At 44.6% G+C, this 21,110-nt stretch overlaps 1 protein-coding gene and 1 long non-coding RNA gene across 3 annotated transcripts; both read right to left on the bottom strand.

Annotated features, from left to right (window-relative positions):
* Positions 1–2,450: 2,450 nt before the first annotated feature.
* On the bottom strand, positions 2,451–3,857 carry LOC144701504 (uncharacterized). 2 transcript variants are annotated; one of them, XR_013581013.1, is made up of 5 exons: positions 3,787–3,857; positions 3,491–3,694; positions 3,066–3,142; positions 2,850–2,924; positions 2,451–2,764 (listed from the first exon to the last, which is right to left on the bottom strand). It is a non-coding gene; the product is annotated as an uncharacterized LOC144701504 (long non-coding RNA). The 2 variants fall into 2 exon arrangements; XR_013581012.1 differs by having other exon boundaries at positions 2,458–2,764; positions 3,066–3,122.
* A 3,322-nt stretch (positions 3,858–7,179) lies between these two features.
* LOC144700880 (Protein kinase superfamily protein) lies at positions 7,180–12,837 on the bottom strand. The gene is made up of 5 exons (XM_078572445.1): positions 12,634–12,837; positions 10,986–12,285; positions 10,296–10,565; positions 8,873–9,028; positions 7,180–7,473 (listed from the first exon to the last, which is right to left on the bottom strand). Exons 1-5 carry the CDS (start codon positions 12,660–12,662, stop codon positions 7,354–7,356), a joined length of 1,875 nt encoding a protein of 624 aa, XP_078428571.1. The 5' UTR covers positions 12,663–12,837; the 3' UTR covers positions 7,180–7,353.
* Positions 12,838–21,110: the final 8,273 nt, after the last annotated feature.

Below are 21,110 nucleotides of genomic sequence, written 5' to 3'. Positions count from 1 at the left end.
GGCTGTAGACGAGTCATTGGAATGGACGGATGTTTTTTGAAGACCGAACTGAAAGGCCAACTATTGAGTGCTGTCGGCAAGGACGGGAATAATCAAATGTTCCCCATCGCCTGGGCGGTAGTTGAAGGTGAAAATCAATCTTCGTGGACGTGGTTTATTCAGCTACTGATGAATGATCTAGGAATGGTGGACGGAAATGGCTGGACGATTATTAGCGATCAGCAGAAGGTACTTAATTTATTTCTTTGGACTCTTATCGCTTACTGTTAGACACGTGTAGTACATTAATAGATGCGTACCGTCTAACATTGTGCAGGGACTGGAGAACGCAGTGTCCTCCTTATTGCCCAATGCGGAGCATAGGAATTGTGCTCGGCATATCTACGCGAATTGGAAGAAGAAAGGACATTCCACGGCATTTTTGAAGAACTTATTCTGGAAAGCTGCGAAGGCCACCACGCACGAAGATTTCCAACGGCTGATGAGGGAGATGAGCAGTGTGAACCCACAAGCCGCTCAAGACTTCGAAGATATAGGTATAAAGAAGTTTTGCAGGGCGTACATTAATGAGGACAGAAGGTGTGAGGTGATCGACAACAACATTTGCGAGTGCTTCAACAACTACATCATGCATGCCAGGTCTAAGCCAATCATCGACATGCTGGAGGAAGTCAGAGGTGCAATAATGCAGAGGTAGAAAAAAAGGAGTTATTTTCAAATAGAACTGATACGTTATGCCCTCGGATAAGGGAGGTGGTCGAAGAGAACAAGAAGAAGTCCAGGAGATGCACTCTTAGGCATGCAGGGAAGTATCAATTCGAGGTCACAGACTTGGGAAGCAGGTTTGTGGTCGATGTACTTCACAGAACATGTAGTTGCAGATATTGGGAGTTAAGGGGCATTCCATGCGCCCATGCTATATGTTGCATTCATTGGGTCAAGGAGGACCCCGTCATTTTTGTCAGTGAATGGTTCAAGAAAGACGTATACCAACTAGCTTACACTTATGGTATCCCGCCAATGAATGGCAAAAACCTATGGAGTGAAGTTGATGGGAGCTATGTATTCCCTCCTCTTGTGAGGAGACAACCTGGAAGGCCCAAGCTGAAGAGGAGGATTGACGTCGCTGAGAAAGAACCCACGGTACATAGATTGTCGAGGAGAGGCCTGCACATGACGTGCTCCCTTTGCCACCAAGTTGGGCATAATCGGAAGACATGTACCCAACCGAAAATGGAAGCTGGAGGCCAGGTACAGTTTCAATTTTATGTCTAACTTTGTTTACATGTGTCATCGTTTTTTTCCGAATGTTAACCAATTAACTTGTTTCACTAATCATGTAAGGATCTCAGGAAGCTACATAGCTGCCAATTGTCGAAGACCATCGACGATGAAGTTGCAATTCGGCTATGAAACACAACGCGCTCAAGCTTATTAATCGCTCGCCCTAAACAAACATTTGTAGAACAGGATTCAGTTCTCGGTTGATAATACAAACTTTGTTATCCAATTCCACAGAATTCTCGTTCATGTTCGCCGTTCTGAATCGCCGTTGATTAATCCATGCATTTCGGTACTTATTCGTCCTTCCTGTTCGCCCTTCTTCTTCGTCGTGGCCCATGTTTTCACAGTAAAACAATAGGTTCTTACGAACTAAATCGGCCAATGTCATGCCTACTTATAGTACGTATTCTCCAATAAACCAAGAAATTGTCTTCCAATAAAACATATTTCATTATGTTCCTCGCGACCTCAAAATTGAGTCACAGAATAGAATATAATTCACAAGTCTGCGAAAATGATATGTCCTCATTCACAATTCGATACAAGTGATCCATCATGCTTGCGAGATGTCGGCAAAATTGATATGGCCTCATTGAACGCCCGGGGCACATCAAAGGGGGCGGGAAGGGTCGAGCCAAGCAGTCCACCTCCGGGCCACCTCCGGTCCGTGCTAGGTCAACCTCCAGGCATGGTCGAGCTGCATGCTCCCCGTCATTAGCTCTCTGATAAGCTGATAAGCTGCATGCTCCCCGTCATTTCAATGCCTCCTTCATCGTCCCCTGCTCTCACCCAGCAAGAACATATTTTAAATTCAAATTGCCAATCAAGAATAATGTTTAACTTTATTGAAATGCTGTTTATTAATAATAAACGCATGGTGCAATATAGTTGTTCGTCTCACCTGGCACAGAATGCAGTGGCCGTATCAACGCCTGAATACTTCCTAGGAAGCTTCTACGGTATTGACCAGGCCCATGCATATGGAGCCTCTCCCATATTGGCCAGCCCTCTACACAATCTCTCCTGCTTATTCTTCCCCCCCCCCCCCCCCCTTCTTCTAGCTGAATCAGACCCAATGAATGCATCACGTGCATTATAATTTAAGTAAATTTATTATAATTGATCATATATGCATAACCTGGCTGTAAAGCACCACAATAATCACAGATATTATAATGCATATTTATATTAGGCATTCTCGAAACTTGTAATATCAATTATTATGTCAACTTAACTGCTTACTAGTTACAATGGGCACACTAGAGAAACATTGAGACGTGGAAGAATTTTGAATGCGCAGAGCAAAATGGTCAGAATGACCCAAAGAGAATTCACATTATACAAGAGCGGTGGCCACTTCATCAGTACATACACCTAGATACCTTCAAATGGAATATCAGAACGACGTACCTGCATTCTTACAAGTGCATTTGAGGCCTCCACAGCTGTGTTCCAATTCAACTTCTCTTTCTACGGCTGCCTTCAAAAATAAAATGTGTAAAATTAAACCAAGAAACAGAAACAAAGAATTGAACAGAAGACATTCTCATAGATGTTGCTTAGACCATCTTGGTGGCATTATGCGCTATCCTCTCTTCTTCTGCTCTGCGCTCAGCTGCAGCGAGCTCTTCACGAAGCGCCTGGCGAATAAAATAAGATTGTCAGAGAAGAAAGAGAAGACGAGAAATATGACGAACAGAAGAGTCAAAGAATATTTTGCAGTTCAAAAAATATCGTTAGTCTCAAGTATAGTTTAGCAAATAATAGAGGCAGTGAACTACCTGTATCACCCTTGTCTCACTAAGTTCACGGCCTCTCATCAAAGCATCCATATTTGCCTGGTTCAAAATGGGAAGTTCTGCAAATGAGATCTTTTCCAATCATTACATGAATTATTAGAAGAACGCACTAAAATGAACGATAATTGTTTCAATCAGTTGAGCCAAAGCCAAAGAACAGTCCTACAAAGGGAGACACTAGTGTAATCTAAGAGTGGAGTTAGTTTAATATCAAGGAGCACTCTATCAAGTGAGTCCATATGTTGCATCCGAGGTTCATATTTAATATGGGGAAAAGTTCATTCAAAAGTGCTCCACAAAACCTGTGGAGGCAGTTGACAGAAAAGGTATAGATGTCTCTTGGATGGTGGAGCCGTCTTAAAATGTAATTCATAAGCTACAAAGGAAAAAGAGTAAAGACAGGAAACCTGTAAGGACACAAGTTTTCCTTCTGCTGTTGATGCTTGTTTCTTGAAAGCGTCTATAGAACCAACAAGCTTCTCGATTTATGCATTTTTAGCGGTCAGCGCATCACCCATACTTGACTCCACTTTACTCATTTCCATTTGGGCCAATAATAAATCTTGTTCTAGCTGTTTGATGGAAGCTTCATATGAACTACTGCGTCCTCGCTGATAAACAGCAGATAAAAAGTAAAAAGAAGTTATTTGAAGAATCTACATTTGCGCAAGTATGGAAGCAAATCCGTCGTTGAAGAATCTACCTCTCTCATGAGGACTTCTTCCAATTGAGCGTTCTCAGCCTTGTACTCCTGAAGCCGAGATGATAGCCCGGCACAAACCTGTTTCCAAGCATTAGTTAGGACATCAAGGTGAGAAGACTGACATTGTGACGTTAAATGAATAAAATAAATGGAAATAACTATGGTCAGAACGTAAAAACGAAGGGCTGGCTCCTAAAATAAGGTGCGAAAATTTGGGGAAGAGGATAGGAAAATAATATGCTGAAGATAAAAGAAAGAACTGAGCTGAGACTGAAGATATTTTTTCAGCAATGTTCCCTACCGGGTGGCATTGGCATTATATTATGCACAGAAGATATCAAAAGTAGAGGACGCACACTCAACCAACAAATGAAAATTTTTGGATTTAGTCTAGAAATGTACAAGGGAAAACAAGAAACAAGTCGATAAAAGGTTAAGAGTACACAACCAACTCACCCTTGCTAGTCTTGCTTATTTTGATTGACCAGTAGAGACTGCACTTTTTACCAGAAACTGTGCCTGACAACAAGAAAAATCATTGTTTAGCAGCAAAAGGCTCAAATTCATCAAAGTCAATACGTTGGATAAAATGTTTCTTATTCTGTGCTAAACAATGTTAGAAAACTATGCTAGTGATTCTTGTGAATCAAAGCCAATTTTCCAAAGTATTTGGCTTTGAATCTAGAATCGAATAACAGCATTTTAAATACAATTTAAAGTTCCTTTTAGAATCATCCATGAATTCATTTAATCATTCAAATTCCAATGCCGACAAACAGAAAGAGATAAACGAACCTCGACAAGTTGTTCAAGCAATTTCTCAGGCATTCTGTCACTTTTATGGTCATGTATCTTATTGGTGCCTGAAGTATCCACCGGCTCAGACGCATGATCATTATCCTTCCCTTTCCAGACGCTTTCTTTTTTCCCCTGATCCACCTCCAAGTTATCTTGGCCAACATTTGAGTTATCTTGGTCATAGATCTCCTTATCTTGTTGGGGAGCATTGGCTCTTTGGGATCAGATTCGTCAGATGATGTCCTTGTCATTTCTGAAATGTCTCTAGGTTCTTCGCTGCTACTAACAAAATTATCAACAGATGATGCCACTTTGACATCATTATCGGAAGTTAGTGTTCTTCCCAAAGCAAAAAAGAATCGGCGAGGAAGAAGAATTGAAGATCAAATTTCAATGAACCCTAGAACAGCAAGCGCAAATGAACGAATGGGTATGGAAGAGCATGAATTTAGCTCGCCCATCTCCTCTTTATCCCAGGGCCCCTCCGTGGCCCGAGAGCAGGCGTTGATGACGGTGTTGTAGGTGAGGACCGTCGACGCGACAGAGTAGGGCGGCCGCTTCAGCCGATCGAGGAGGGCAAGGGCGAGGGCGTGCTCGCAACGATTCTGGCACCAACGACGTTGATCAGCGCGGAAGCCCCTTCTCCCTCGCGCCCTTTCTTCCTCCTTCTCCACCGTCTCCTTCTCCTCCGTCGCCTTTCTCAGCTCTCTCCCGGGTGACTCACATTGGGCGGGCTAAAATCTTTCTTTTTTCAAATCGCGCAGTGACGTGGAATCCACGCGGCTGCCACGTGGATTCCGCCTAGGTGGACTCCGCCGGAACTCCACCTGGCAGCCACGTAGACTCCACGTCACAGGCTGCGGACCAAATGGGACTTCGGGCTGTGTCGCGGCAAAAAAAAAGTAAGGGCTGTAACTCGAATTTTCGAAAAAGTTCGGGCCACACCGTGATATAACCCCTTATTTTTTGTATTTGAATGCAACTCTAGCATTTCATGAAAATTGCGCGTCACACGCAATGTACGAATGATTGCATCTTGTCAATTAATTTGGTAGAGTAATGGAGTCCACATATGCTACCACTCCAAAATTGACGGCTAAGGCTACGCCGTCAGTGTCCGTGGATTACCTCCCAGTAGAGGTTGTGACGGCGAAGCCCTCAAGCTATCTACGTCTATTTTTTTTTCCTTAGGTATAGTTAACTTTTCATTTTTAGGTTAGAATTTTCCTTTAATTTTCCTCATGGGTCCTATATAAGGAACCCCTATGTACTAGAACGACAGATTTTTCCCTTTGAGAAAATTAAATTTTTCGAAGAAGAAGAGAGGTCAGAGAGACCTAGAAGAAGGCGGCTCCGCCGCTGGCACCTTCCGCCCACCTCGCCGCGCTGCGCGCGCGCTGTGCCGCCTAAATGCCGCCAGTGCGCTTCGCGAGGCGCCGCCGCATCGCCGCGCCGCCGCGCTGCCGCGCGCCCGAGCCGCCGCTAGTTCCGCCGCCCGCCGCCGCGCTGCCTCGCATCGCCCCGCGCCGCTCGCGCCGCGCCGCGCGCGCCCGCACCGCCCTGCCGCCCGCGCCGCCCAGCCGCGCCCAGCCGCGCTGCGCCGCTCCCAGTCGCTGAGCCACGCCGCGCCACTGCGTGCCCACGCTCAACTGACCGGCCCAATGGGCCGGCACCAGCCAGCCGGGCCCATCAGGCCCAGCCGCCGGCACCACGCCCCGAGGCACCGCTAACCGCGCCCCGAGGCACCGTTTACCCTTAGCCGTCGAACACACTTCCCGAGGCGGCCACGTCAGACCTAGCCCATGTGGGCCTTCGCTATCGGGCCGCCACCGGCCCATCGGGCCTTCTGGCCCATCATTGCGGCCTAGACCGCGGCCCAAGCCACGGCCCAGCCGCGGCCCTAGCCTCGGCCAGCCGCGGCCCACCCCGGCTGCCACCGCCGCCGCCACCGCCGCCGCCGCTTGACACCGCCGCCGCTAGACGCCGCCGCCGCCACCCGACGCCGCTGCCGCCGCTCGACACCGCCGCCGCCGCCGCTTGATGCCGCCGCCACCGCTCAACGCCGCCGCCGCTCGCCGCCGCCGTCGCCCGACGCCGCCGCCGCTGCCGTTCGCCGACGCCGCTCACTGACGATGCCACCGCTGCTCGACGCCGCCACCGCTTGACGCTGCCGCTGCACTGTTTGCCGCCGTATTCATCATCCAGCCAGCTGAACCTACCCGCCCACCGGTAGTCGGGCCCACCAGCGCCTCGACGACTATCCGTGGAGCGTCGACCCCACGAAGATAGAGACACCCTTCGGCCCCAACGAATTGAGGACCCCGCGCAGGACCTTTCCGGGACACCCACCTAGAGCGGGAAGTGCCGTCAAAGATCACTGTCCTCAGAGAAGGACGAACGGACCACGCTCCCGCCGCAGGACGTCGACGACATCTGTCCTGCATCAGGTTGATGACAATGTATCATCCATTACTTAATCTGAGGTTTCATATTAACTGATATTTAGGATCCTACAAAGTACCTTCTGTCTAAACCTTGGTTTCTCTTTCCCTCTATTTCAGTTGCATCCAAAACTCCAAGACAACAAAGTAGGGAGAAACAGAAAACTAGAGAGAGTAGGAACTTTAAACCCATTTGGTTTCAGCTGCTGCCTGATATGAGAGGCAAAAAAATATATTGCGACAAAATTTTAAAGAGAAAAAATGAAAATTCGTGAGATAATTTATTCGTTGATTATTTATTTATAATTTTTGGAGCTTCTCTCTTTCTTCAGGGCGCCATCAGGCCTTCTATGGTGTAAGACAAGGACTTGGCCCAGTCCGCCTTGAACAGCAGAGTCTGCAGCGTGTGCATTACATTGTACTCTGGGTCTAGTTTCCTCTGCCATCCCTGCAATAAATAAATAAAATGTACCCTCAATAAAAATTTAGAGAAAAATTAATACTGAAATCCTGCCAAGAGCATATTTCAATTTGTTGAAAGATGTGAATATTCTAAAAAGATCTTGACTATGAGGGGAGAAAAGTGAGGTCACGAAATATTTGATAATTACAGAGGTGAAGATAAGCACACGGCAGCCATCTTTAATTGGTTAGATATTAATGAGTCTTGTAAAAAAAGAACAATGAAGGCCAAAGTAAGCAGAAACAGGCCATTAAATTGTAACGAATGAAGAGACAAATACATTATTGAGAAATAACCAATCTAACCAAAGATGAAGAAAATTAAGAAATCATAAAATGTAACAGTTTCTAAAAAATATTAGACCCTACTCTTGATGGGTCAACAAATCAAGGAATAAAAAACATAGAATGAAAAGTTGACCACGTATTTATGTAATCAAGCCAGAGCATGTAGGTCATCCTTTAGATGAAAAAATAAAAGCCATTTTGAATGATAAAAATAACTTTCGAGCAAGATTTTGAATAATGATAACTATTTGGACAATGGTTACAATTGAAATTCAAATACATGTTCTTCAAAAGTTACAAAATTGAGATTCAAAATTAAATCATACAAGGGAAAATGCGATGAAGTGCCCAAAAAACAGCTAATCTTTGAGCAACACGTCAACCCAGGTCGTTTTCCAATTAATTAAAGGCATTAGAAGGTCCAGAGCGCCTGTCTATTTAACTGAATCCATAAACTGGTTGGAACCTAGGTGGGCTATTCAATGGGCTTTGCCCAATATGGACATGCCGGTCATTAGGTCTAGGGTATCTATATAAGGTCATAAGGTAGAATGTATGAACAGGAAAAACGTCGATGGGAAATCCTCTCTGGGGCTTGCCAGTACCAACTCAGGCTCAGTTGGCGTTCGAAGAAAAACTGACCGGAGACGAATGAAAAGACAATGATCAGGCATTTAGATATTGCCCACTGATATCCATTATCAATATTAGGTATTATCTGCAGCATCCACCGATCAAGAAACTGATAGTGACTATGACAATGATAGAAGTATAAGACAACAGTATATGGTAATGATATCGTTTGTCGACCAGTATGGTTGACATAATGTCCTTACCATCATCGTATACGATTACTGTTTCCATAATCATGAAAAAGGAGGGGCAAACCCATTACCCGATGATGGTATAATGACACTAGGATGACGAATAAGTCATAGGGATTATTCACACATGATGACGATCACAATTCGAGCCCCAGACTTTCTGCACCTCCACCTCATTCACATGTAGTATAAGTTTTGGTTCGGGTAGATCCTCAACCAGGGACTAAATCAGAAATCCAATGCAATTAGAAGGAGAAGGGCAAAGTTTTTTACCTCAAGAACAAGAATAGTCACCATCACAGTGCAAATATTGCCGTCAATATTGACCTTGTGGCGGCGGACCTGCTCCAGTAGCTGGTGCATGCACTCAGCAGGATGATATACATCACCTTCCGGCGTACCCCAAAAGGAAAAAGTCTTCTCGAGCTCCTGTATCCAGCATGACCCAGAGTCAATGAGTTGTAGATTACAAGAAGACAGAAAAGCATGAAACTCTCTTCTCCTAAAAAAGCCCACATCCTTTTTATCACCTAAAAAAACTTTCATCTCACCGGGCAGAAATTCCAAAAAAGTTTAGAATTCAAAACTAGAAAGGTATAACACTGGTATATTAATCTCTAAAAAGTAGGGTTTGGCATCAAAGGTAATGAGAACAAGTGAGTGATGACAAAGAAGACATTGATGAAGTCCAGCGGTCGATGACAAATTCAGCTTCGCCATTGTCATTTGTTCAAGCTAAAAATGGAAGAGGATGGCAAAGTTTCTTGATGACTGATGAGTTCATAATCCAGAAGAGGGGAGTTTTATTCAGAATAGGGTTTGGGCGTCACAGAAGATGATAAGGAGTGAACTAATGATACTGATGACAATTTTTTCATCTTCTTTATATTAATCATCTGACCATCGGTGACGAGTTTGTCATCGTCAACATCCCCTCATCATTCATGGATAACGATGGCAAAGATGATATGTAGGTGTCACAAAATCTTCAAACTGACCAAAAAGTGTCTGATTAGCTGTGAGTAATCAAAGAAAAGAAATAACGCCCCATATTGAATCCTTAATTTTTCTTCTCCCCAGAATTTGGACTCACCCAACAATTTACACAGATCCAGTCAATCCACAATCTCTGACACACTCTCTTTCTTTCTCTAAAACCTCCATCCTTTTGTCTCAATTCCTATCCATGGTATAGCCTGAATATCAATTATTCTCTCATGGTTCATAGAAAAAAAACAACCAACCAAAGAAAAGACGTTCGTCAAGTAGGAATCGTACAGAGAAATCATATCTGGTTGCGGTCTACTTGATGCCTTTCTCTTTCTTTTTTCTCTGTGAACTCTCCGCACAACCCACCAGAAATGATTTCTCTGTACGAATTCCTACTTGATGAAAGTCTTTTCTTTGGTTGGCCGTTTTTTTTGGTATGAACCATGAGAGAAAAAACATATTTTTACTAGATTGGGAGTGAATAAAAGAGGTTTTAATTGGATTCTTTCCCAAGAACTCAAATTCATGGATTGACAGGTACCAACAGCTGTCTGATAAGATAGTCTCATTTTCCATCTCTTTCTATCTCTAAAAGAATGCATGCATCTATTTACACACGAATTTTCTAGTCAGCCAATCTTTCAATGAGAACAACAAACGCAAGCTGACCATAGTAACCTCCTCAGAGATGTATATAATGTATTACCGCCGCAAAAGCTTCCGGGTTTGGGCAGTGCTGATTTTTTGACAGCTTCAGCGTGCACGCTGCAGCAGTACGGCCATCACGAGTTGCAACAGCTTTGAAAAACTCTAGCAAATTGAGTCGGTCATTCCTTGAAAGCTCGGCGGTCATCCCCACATCTAAGAACACAATATGCGGACGAGATTTGAAGATGTTCTTTCTCGGAGACCTTGGCTGAGTCACTCTAACCAGAATATTTCCCGGATGCATATCTGCATGAATAAAGTTGTCCACCTGAAAGAAAAAATGAGACACTATTTAGCGAAGAAGATCATATCGATGTTCAGACAACACAATAGAATCATTCACCAATAATACTTAAAATGATTATGATTACTAGACGTGGTCGTTCTGTTCTTTTTGTGCGAATTGTTCATTCTGTTCGGTTTTTCGAACAGAACAAAAACGAATTCGAACAGAACATCGCACAGACCCGTGTGCGGTTCTTTTGTTTGCTTTGTGCAAATTTTGTTCTATTTGTGTACGATTGCGCAAATTTGTGTGATAGTGCAAATTTTGTTCGTTTTTGGAAAAAAAAGAACAGAACAAAGAACAAGGCCCTGTGCGGTTCTTTTGTGCAAATTTTTTGTTCATTTCAAACGAACAGAACAGAACAACCATGTTTAATGATTACTTTGGCATCTGAAATCATACCAGTAGCATTTTGAGAAGCGCATGGGTGCCGATGTGAGCCAGTGTACTCTTTATCCGGTTGTTGCCCTCGAGATGGTCAATGTAGTGAGAAACACACTCCCCCTTCTCATAAGTCTCCACCAGAACAGCTGGGTGCACAAGCGGGTACAGAGGCCGAGGAAAGGAGACGTCTTTCCACCGTCGGAAATTGTAGATGAATCGGCTCAACTGTGCTGCTTCCCTTGCAAGATCGACCTGCGACATCATGTAGACAGCAAACTGCGCCGCGCTCTCATCAAGCCTCAGCCAGTTCAGAGCAGGAACAAATTTTGATGCTTTTGCCGCAAGATTGACAATGACAAAGTCCCGCCTGATGGCTTCGCCGACGCCGGGATGCCGCACCTTGACGGCAACAAGTACTGGCTTGATTTCCTTCCCTCTGTATCTGTACTTCAGCGAGGCCCGGTGGATCTGAGCAATGCTTCCAGAAGCCACAGGAACCTCCTCAAATTCTGAAAAAATCTCCGACAGCTTGCGGTTGAACGCCTTCTCGACCGTCTTCTTTGTGTGGGAGAAGCTGTGGGCAGGGGCTTTCGTGTGAAGTTTAGTGAGCTCAGTGCAGAGGTCACTTGGGAAGAGATCGGGTCTCGTGGCTGCCCATTGACCCCACTTGATGAATGCAGGGCCAGCTCTTTCAAGAGTAGAATGCACAACCCGCAGCCATCTCTTTCTAAATTGGGGCCCGAAGCTGTCGGCAAACGGAGCCATGGAGAGCGCCGGGGAGAAGAGTATGGCCAAGTAGATCACTCTAAATAACAATATGATGCCCTCAATAAGAGAATAAACAAAGGAGGTAAGGTAGAGGTGCCCATCTTGAGCCATAGCATAGAGATTTTCTCTTGTTGGGTAGTACTCTCCATCTGCAAAAGTTGTCTCCGTCCACGCAGCCTGCCCGAGGATCAGAGCTAGAATTCCAGGTATAATTGGAGATTTTGACAGGCCAAAGCTCACAGCAAATGCGACTCTGTTTAACCTTGGGAAGCCACAACCAGAGAGAGAAAGCTGCTTCCATGCGTGTTGGGCCTGATGGGCTGTTGATTCTTTGGTCAGGAAAATGGAGAAGTTCCTCAAGTTCTTGCGGTGGAGAAAGGATTCTTTGGTTCTTGGAGAATACCATCTTCCAGGAATCTTGGAGCAGGAAAAGACTTGTCCTATGGAGGCAGAAATTCCATTACTCGGCGACGAGCCATGATTCTTCGATGGTGTAAAGATGGCCTTCTGCCCGTGACAAGATTTTATAGCTCTTCTCAGCGCTGACAGCCTGCCAAAAAATGCGAGAAAACAGCACTGAAAATTTTGAGATTCCATCGCAGGATATTGCGAAGATATGAACGACCCAGATCGTGAAATTACGCCCAAATGCTCTTCAAATTGAAAACGGATGATAACCGACATGGGTCCTCCCATAAGATCAATGTCCTTGCCATGATTAAAAGTTTGATCACAATGGAAAAAAAGATACTGAATAGATGTGACTAAGCCCGACCCAGATATTAAAATCAATTTTTTTTCTGAAAGTCGCGAAGAGAGGCAAACCGAGAGGCGTTTACGCATCAGATTAGCCTCCAAGCCATATTCAAAAGCTTCAGACTGACAAAAAAAAACTCACCTCTCGTTGATAGCTAGCGCGCGAAGCATCGGAATCTCCTCATAATAGGCCGCTGGCACGACTCTGGACCAGACGAACCGTCGACGAAAGGCAGAAGGGGAGGAAGATGGATACCATGAACAAGAGAGAGGGTGGAGAAATCTCGACCGTAGATCTTGGCGGGGACGGCGTTGGGAGAAGGGGAGAGCCGGCGAGACGGGGACGCGGACGACCAGGCGCCACGAGAGGTTGAAGAAGACTGGTTCTCCGACGGCCCTCGTCGTCTTAGTAGGGTTTTGCCTCCTGCTTAATCGTCGCCCGTCATGGGCCCAGTAGTGAGGATTCTTGGGCCTGAGATCCACTGTGAATGGGTCTCTCTCTCTCTCTCTCTCTGTCTCTGTCTCTCTCTCTCTCTCTCTCTCTCTCTCTCTCTCTCTCTCTCTCTCTCTCTCTCTCTCTCTCTCTCGCTCTCTCTCGCTCTCTCTCTTTCTCTCTGTCTCTCTCGCTCTCCCTCGCTCTCTCTCTCTCTCTCTCTCTCTCTCTCTCTCTCTCTCTCTCTCTCTCTCTCTCTCTCTCTCTCTCTCTCTCTCTCTCTCTCTCTCTCTCTCTCTCTCTCTCTCTCTCTCTCTCTCTCTCTCTCCCTCTCTCTCTCTCTCTCTCTCTCTCTATCTCTCTCTCTCTCTCTCTCTCTCTCTCTCTCTCTCTCTCTCTCTATCTCTCGAGCTCTCACTCTCTATCTCCCTCTCTATCTCTCTCTCTCTCTTTCTCTCTCTCTCTCTCTCTCTCTCTCTCTCCCTCTATCTATCTCTCTCTATCACTCTCTATCACTGTCTCTCACTCTCTCCCTCTATCTATCTCGATCTATCTCTCTCCCTCTCTCTCTATCTATCTATCTCTCCCTCTCTCTATCTATCTATCCATCTATCTATTACTCTCTATTTGTCTATCAATCTATCTCTCTCTCCCTCTTTCTCTCTCCTTCTCTCCCCCTCTCTCTCTATCTCTCTATATATGTCTATTTATTTATGTCTCTCTATTTGACTATATATCTATCTCTCTATTTATCTATATATAAATCTATCTATCTCTATCTATCAATATTTATCTCTCTCTATCTCTATCTCTCTATCTTTCTTTGTCTCTATATATCTCTATGTCTCTATCTATCTCTATCTCTCTCTAAATAACTATCTGACGGAGCAGGCCCAAATGACACCGAGGATACGTCATCAGAGCTGCCCTCGACGTCATCAGCTTCACCACCGGTCTCTGTCCAGCCCGACCGGCACGCCAAAGCATCCGTGAAGACGCCCAGTTTTAAATACCCCGTCCCGTGTAGAGCACGTCCGCGCACGTGCTCGTGTATTAATTTTTCATTTTTGTTTGTCTAATTCATGTTTTGTATTCGTCACGACGAGTTCAGCGTACGCGTCGTGACCCGTCCGTATCGTTGCGTTTTATCCGTCGTTTTATTCCAAGTCGTATTAAAATTTCCACTTTGTCTTATTTTAAGTGTTGTAAAAAAGGGGCCCCTTGTTGGGCCCCTTGTGTGGACTATTTGTAATGGACCCATCATGGCCCTATATAAGGCCATCATGGAAGTTATTTTGGTTCAGGTATCAGATCTCACGCTTGAAGAAAAAAGGAGGAAGAAGGAGAGGAAGGAGAAGAGAGGGAAGAAGAGAAGGGAGAGAGGCAGCAGGAATCTTATTCATCCCGTCTGCAACAGTCTTAAAAAAAAGGAATCGCTCACTGTCCTCCGTGGCTCACCAGTCGACCTTCGTGACATCCCATTGGAGGTCAACGTCCGCCCGATCGGCTACCCGGCGATTATTTCCTCGTACCAACTGTTCGAGTTTCCAGAATCACCCGTCGATTGGGTCACATACGGTCCCTGCACGTCCCATGACGGCCTGCCCGATCGATCATTCCACCGTCTGCCTACCATGATCGATCAGTTCATAGGTGGCTTGCCCAACGACTGCCCGCGTTTGTTCCTCACGACTCTAACGGAACGTCCATCTTGTGGCACTAATGCAGGGATCCTTGGTAAGAACACTCCCTGGATCGATCGCCGCCGTTTAGTGTGGCCATTCCCGCCGCAAATTGAACGACTCTATTGACCGTCGAGTAGCCAGACGAGGGCATCGCCAAGTGCTGCTGATTCAGTCAACACCAAGACGTTTACTGGCCTACCCTGATCGTGCGATCATTTTCATTCTCTACTGGCTACTTACCTTAGCGTCCTCGGAGAAGAAACACCGTCGGTGTGATCTACAACCTGATCTACTCAATTAGGAAAGGCCCTATTGTGTTGTGGACCTAGAGCCACATAACCCAAGACTCTTTAGGTGGAACAACTCTGCCAACTTTGGATATTTGTCCGGCCGATCCACGTCCTCGCAAGGCCATTCGTTGATCCACACTTGGCTAGCAACCGACATGGCTGCTTTACTGGTTTAGTCATTGCATGACAGCAATGCTGATGTACTCCTCTTCCAGCTCATCTCCTTGCCACTGACCTCCGATATCACGTTCATGTTGGGTTTGGTGCCTTGGTTCGGCCATGGAAAACAGGTTCCATGGATGCAGAAGCATGTCGATTGATTCACAATCGACCTTTAAAATGAAACATCGAACGTACCTTTTGGGGAACTTATTCCACCCTTGACATTGCCACTCCAAGATCATTCTAAAGTTGTTCATGCGTCGGGCCTCTAGAAGTATCCTTGCGATCACTCGGTGCTTGAATCTCCACGTCTTCTTCTTCAACTCTTCTTGAAAATTTAGAAGATCTCCTCACCATGAAGACACTCTTGGATGAGTGGAGAAGAGAGTGGAGAAAGGGAGACACTCTCAAATCAGGCTTACATGGGTGCTTAAAATGAGACCCCTTTCCCTCTTTATATTTCACTTAAGGTTTTTCTCAAAAACCCTCCAAAGTAAAATATACCCACCAATGCCCTTATGACCTTATTCGTATGACCCTCTACGCCCATGTATCATTCTAATTAATAACTTTAAGGGTCCAATAACATTTATTGACCAACCTTATTAATTAATTATATCAACATATAGATTAATTAAATAAGGATCGATTTAACCCAATCAATAGTTTAAGTTTCTAGCTTGTGGGTGCGAAGCTCAACCTCGTGCTCTAGAAGATACCGAGTAGTCTTGAACTCTCTTATGGAACATTTACCATCATCGGTTATCGTGTATGTAAAATCCATCATCCGCTCGAAACTCTTGAATGATTTAGGGTATGGTTTATTGTCAAACCCTAATCCATCATTCGCTTAATAATGATGCGTAACGCCAAACGTTGGAGAATGCCATCTCCAATATCCTCACTAACCTGGCCAGGGGATTTTCTGCATCGTCTTCCTTGAGTCGATCTCCTCTTATACGGAGGGCGGATGATCCCGTCTTGACCACTCAATCATCTTTGTGAGCTTCTTACTACATCTGAGTTATGTTTTGTTTGAATCCCATGATTAGAGGCTCGTAAGTTGTTGTCAAAATGTAGTCGTCCATTCACGAGATGTCCTTGGGGTCTTAGGTTGGTGGATGACTGATAAGCCAAAAATAGGGGTAAAAATTGTGCAGTTTTAGCCCTTGTCGTTGTCAATTTTAGCTCATACAATAAAATTTATAAAACCTCACTTAAGATGCACATGATGAGTGAAGGTATCATCCAAGGGAGGCTAGTAAGGAGTTCAATTCGATGATTTTCTATAATTAGGACTAACTTAATCTTCAATGAGGAGCGATTTGACCTAATTGGAAAGATAATTGAGAGAGGAAGGTAGAAGAGATGAGAAGAGTAGAAGAATTTAGGGAACTCTAAGCTGAATTAATTTATCCAAATGAGAGGATCAAGGAATTCACTTTAGAGGGACTTAAGAAGAAGGTTTTTCTTACTTGGTTTGTTTGTTTTGTAGATTCAATAATTCAGAACTGACTACAATACTATGTAATAGAGATAAAAGAAACTAAAGCTTTAATACCCTAGAATTCAAAGTTAATTTTTTTAGTTTTTCTTTGGGAATGCAGTTGAATGCCTAGTTAAATCCCTCAATTTATCATCTCAATCCTGATCAGGGCTTGTACATGCCACTCAACCCAAGCGATTTAGAATTTCAGATCAGAATCAAAAAGAACAAACAAGAAATTGAACTAATTTCATTCAAAATGCACCAAAATTCAATTACAATGAAGGGAAATGTACCAAAGAGGTTGATCCAGGCTGGGGCTCCTCTCTGTCTTGCAGCTGTGATAGAGAACCATCAAGAATGATCCCCTCCTCTCGAAATTCGGCTTTTATACCTCGGTAAAATGGAAAAAATTACCATTTTACCCCTAATTATTAATTAATTTATATCTATCAATGTAGGCTTGATCTCAATGATCCAACCATACAGATAGAAAGAGGGGATCAATACAAGCAAATCCATAAAAAAATCATCTCAATCGGACTTCTGGATCAAAAGTTATGAATAAATGAATTTAAACCAATATTAGCCATTGGATTTAAATCCATTTATATATATATATATATATATTTTAAACTACGCGCTGATGTGTCGCCCTCCTACTGGCCAGCGACTTTTCAACTTCTCCAGGCGAGCTTCTTCCTGTTGCGCCACGTACCCCCCTGGCGAAAATAAAACCAAAAAAAACAATTCAAAAGTCAGGAATTGCATAAGTTTCGATACGCACATATGTGTGCGCTTGGAGTTGCCTTCTTCGAATGATAATCGGCCACGTCACCGCCCGTGCGTGCGCTTCGCATGTGTTGCACGAGCGGTAATCTTACCGCATGGTGGCCTCCATCACTGCCCCCCGTCAGATTCTCATCCGACGGCTGTGATGAGGCCACGTCGTCGCCCCCAGATATCGCTCTGAAATTTTCATACAAGTCCTTTGCAAAACAAATATTTGCTGCCCAACGCCGCCCAAAAATAATTATAGATATACCCCTTGCGTATTCTCTCTCCTCCGATTTTTTCCTAAAACATTAAAACAAAATATAAATGAATTGCAATAAAACCCCGAAATATTTTAAATCGCATCTTTACGCTTGCAATCACGACCGAGAGCTGTTTTGAGGGTCTCATTGCAACAAAAAATTGCAAAAAGGCCCTTCAAAGTTTGAAAATGATGTCAATACTTCTTTATTCTCTTATAAATATATCTTTTTTTCTTAGAACAAATGTATTTCCTCTTCAAATAAATCTCAGAAAAATCCTAAAAATTCTAGAAAATTCTAGAAAATTCATTGATTCATCCCCATGCTGATAAATCTTGAAATTAAATATTAAACTTGCCATTTTCATTCAAAAATAGTTATTTTGAGCTCAAATAAATCCTTTAAATTCATAGAATTAACAGAAAATTAGAGAAAAATCAGAAATCACTTGAAAACAGTATTTTGATGTAAATGGATGATAACGACCCACTTTAAAGCTCTTTAAATGCATGAAATTGTACTAAAAGCATGAAATAAATATCAAATTTAGGTTGTTATCAATGACGTATACAACCGTGACATGAATCAACATGATTGGCGTTTAGGTATAATACCATTCAGGGATTTATATGCATCAATTCAATGAACTCTAAGAGCCACTATCTATCCTTAGTTTTGCCACACTAATAGTCACAGGATCAGCTATACTTATCATATAGGTAGGATCAGCTAGTGTTATTCTATTGGGATAATTTGATGTCCGTCTCGACTATCCATCAAATAGAAATATTTGGAATACATATTTAAATACTAGTGATCATTGTATTATGATCTCATCATAATTCACCAAGTTATTGCATTTATTCATGGACTTCATTATAAACATCACACAGAATAATAATGAACGCAAATATTTTATTCAATGAACTTAAATAAACATGGTAGTGTGATTGGCTTGACGGCCACATAATATCCATCGCGGGATAGACAGGACCTACGAGACGACTACGATCATATGTTCAAGGCTGACCTACCGGCCCTCGTGACGACTATGTTCGGCCCTATGATCTCTAGTACAACAAACCCGACGAGGTTCCTCAGTACCCACCGCGCGTGATGGTCAACCTCGACGATGGGTTGATCACGAACGCTCACGACCCCAGCCCCACGACACGCCGGACAATGATATGGAGGACACCTAGTGCCCGAGCGACGCCCGGACGACTACGAGCGCCGACGAGAGGAGCATCGCGCCAAGATCACGAAGAGTGTACGAGCAAATCTTTGAAGGGTGGAGGAAGCCGAAGGAGTTCATCGACTGAGAGTCAAGTATGAACTCCTATTTTTTATGGTAGCGCATGGACGACGACTTGTTCATCGAATATGTGAAGATGAGACTTGGCGAACATGCCAAGATTTTTTGGGAGAACGAGCGCATCGCAAATGAGCGACGAGAATGACTCATCACATCATGGAATGAGATGACTCAGAAGTTGAGGAGAAAGTACGTGCCACGGTACCAAATGACATTATTTCTTTCATGGCTCGACCTACGACAGGGTCGACAATCCGTGATAGAATACATTGATTCTATGGGGGACCCACGAATCATCATCAGCTTGTTTGCTCATGCACTTTGACCAACCTTGTGCAGCGAGGTGCTTAAGTGCAACCTTGCCGAGGACGACGAAGCCTACCACATCGTAGAGTACTTAGAGCATCCGAGCGAGGAGACCATTACCCATGCTACCCCAACACCACATCGAGCCACACCCGCTCGAACCACTCCGTCCGCATTCGCTTAGACTTCACAGAATGCCGAAGGGAAGGAAACGCCCCACCCGCTCGGGCCATCACGACTGACACCACGACCCATGGTGCTATCGTGTACCAAGCACATATCACATGATTTAAGTGTCAAGGGAAAGTGCACCGAGTCAACCAGTGCCGTCATCAGTAATATTGATCGACGTTGGAGATGTCAACCTAAATCAGATGGGTGATATGGAGCCCTTACATGAAGACAAATACCGTGTGGATGAGGAGTTTGTGCTGGAGTATGAAAAACCCGACAAACGAGTCTGGTATATATAGATCACAGAACCGAGAGCAACTCCACTACCTACTCTCCAACCCATTGGCCGATAGTTGGCCAACATCACCGTAGATTGCCACGACAGTAGTGGAACACAACCACCACTTTGAGCCGCCCCACCCACTTGACCTGCACCTGTTGTGCAGCAGACCGACCCAATGGCCGATGCAACCCTTTGCACTTCGATATTCTATACCTATGTCAAGATCAACGACAAGGTATGCAAGTGGATTGTGGACAATGGGAATTGCATCAATGTCATCTCTGATGTGATGATTGCCTGACTAGGGTTGGCGGCTATACCCCACCCGACTCCCCATGATGTGTCATGGATCGACGCTTCATCCTTGTCGGTGAAATGTCAATATCGCATCCTGTTAAAGGTGAGCTTCTATGATGAGAGCATCCTATGTGACGTACTTCCTATGAAAGTAGGAAGCATTATCCTAGGTTGCCCCTGGTTATATGACTATGACGTCACTCGAGCCGAAAGGACGACCACGTGTTCGTTCATGTACCAGGGACAAAAGGTTACATGGTACCCGTATACCATAAAACTAGCAAACAAGACGGTCCCGACCAACCCTTTAGGGTTAGTGGTCGTATGTGGCACCTTGTTCGCTTGAGATTTGGGACACGAGATTTATGACATGCCAGTGTGCCTTACTGTCACTCTCGATGCTTCCCTAGATTCACTCGTAGCTCCCCAACCACCCGAAGTCGAGGCCCTCATATCGGAGTTCAGCGACATATTCCCCGAAGAGTTGCACGGTGAACTACTACCAATGAATCACATACAGCACACGATTGATCTCGTGCCCTGAGCGTCACTACCAAATCTGCCCCATTACCGAATGGAGCCATAGAAGTACGAGGAATTGCTACAAAAAGTCCAAGAGCTACGAAAGGCCTCATCCAAGAGAGCCTCAGCCCATGTGCGGTCCCCGTACTTTTGGCCCCGAAGAAGGATGGCACATGGCAAATGTGTTGCAACAGTCGAGCCATCAACAAGATAACGGTCAAGTACCATTTTCACATTCCCTGCATATTGGATCTCTTCAACATGATGGCCGGATCCACTATCTTCTTGAAGATAGATCTCCGTAGTGAATATCGTCAGGTTCGGATTCATCGCAAGGACAAATGGAAGACCACCTTTAAAATTAAAGGCGGGTAATATGATGGAGTACCTTCCAATGCGCCGTGCCGAATGAATGCCCTTCGGCCCTTCGGCCTCTCCAACGCACCGAGTACCTTCCAGCTGCTCATGAATGAAGCACTCTGCACGTTTATCGCAAAGTTTGTCGTCGTCTACTTTGACTACATCCTCATATATAGCCACATGTGAGACGAACATCTCCAACATGTCTGTATGTCATAGAACAATTATACCCCCACTCGAAGAAATGTAGCTTCCTTCCCCCCGAAGTG

This window comes from Wolffia australiana, chromosome 3 (assembly GCF_029677425.1).
Source record: "Wolffia australiana isolate 7733 chromosome 3, ASM2967742v1".
Classification (NCBI taxonomy): Eukaryota; Viridiplantae; Streptophyta; class Magnoliopsida; order Alismatales; family Araceae; genus Wolffia; species Wolffia australiana.
This window is presented reverse-complemented; position numbering and strand designations above follow the sequence as displayed.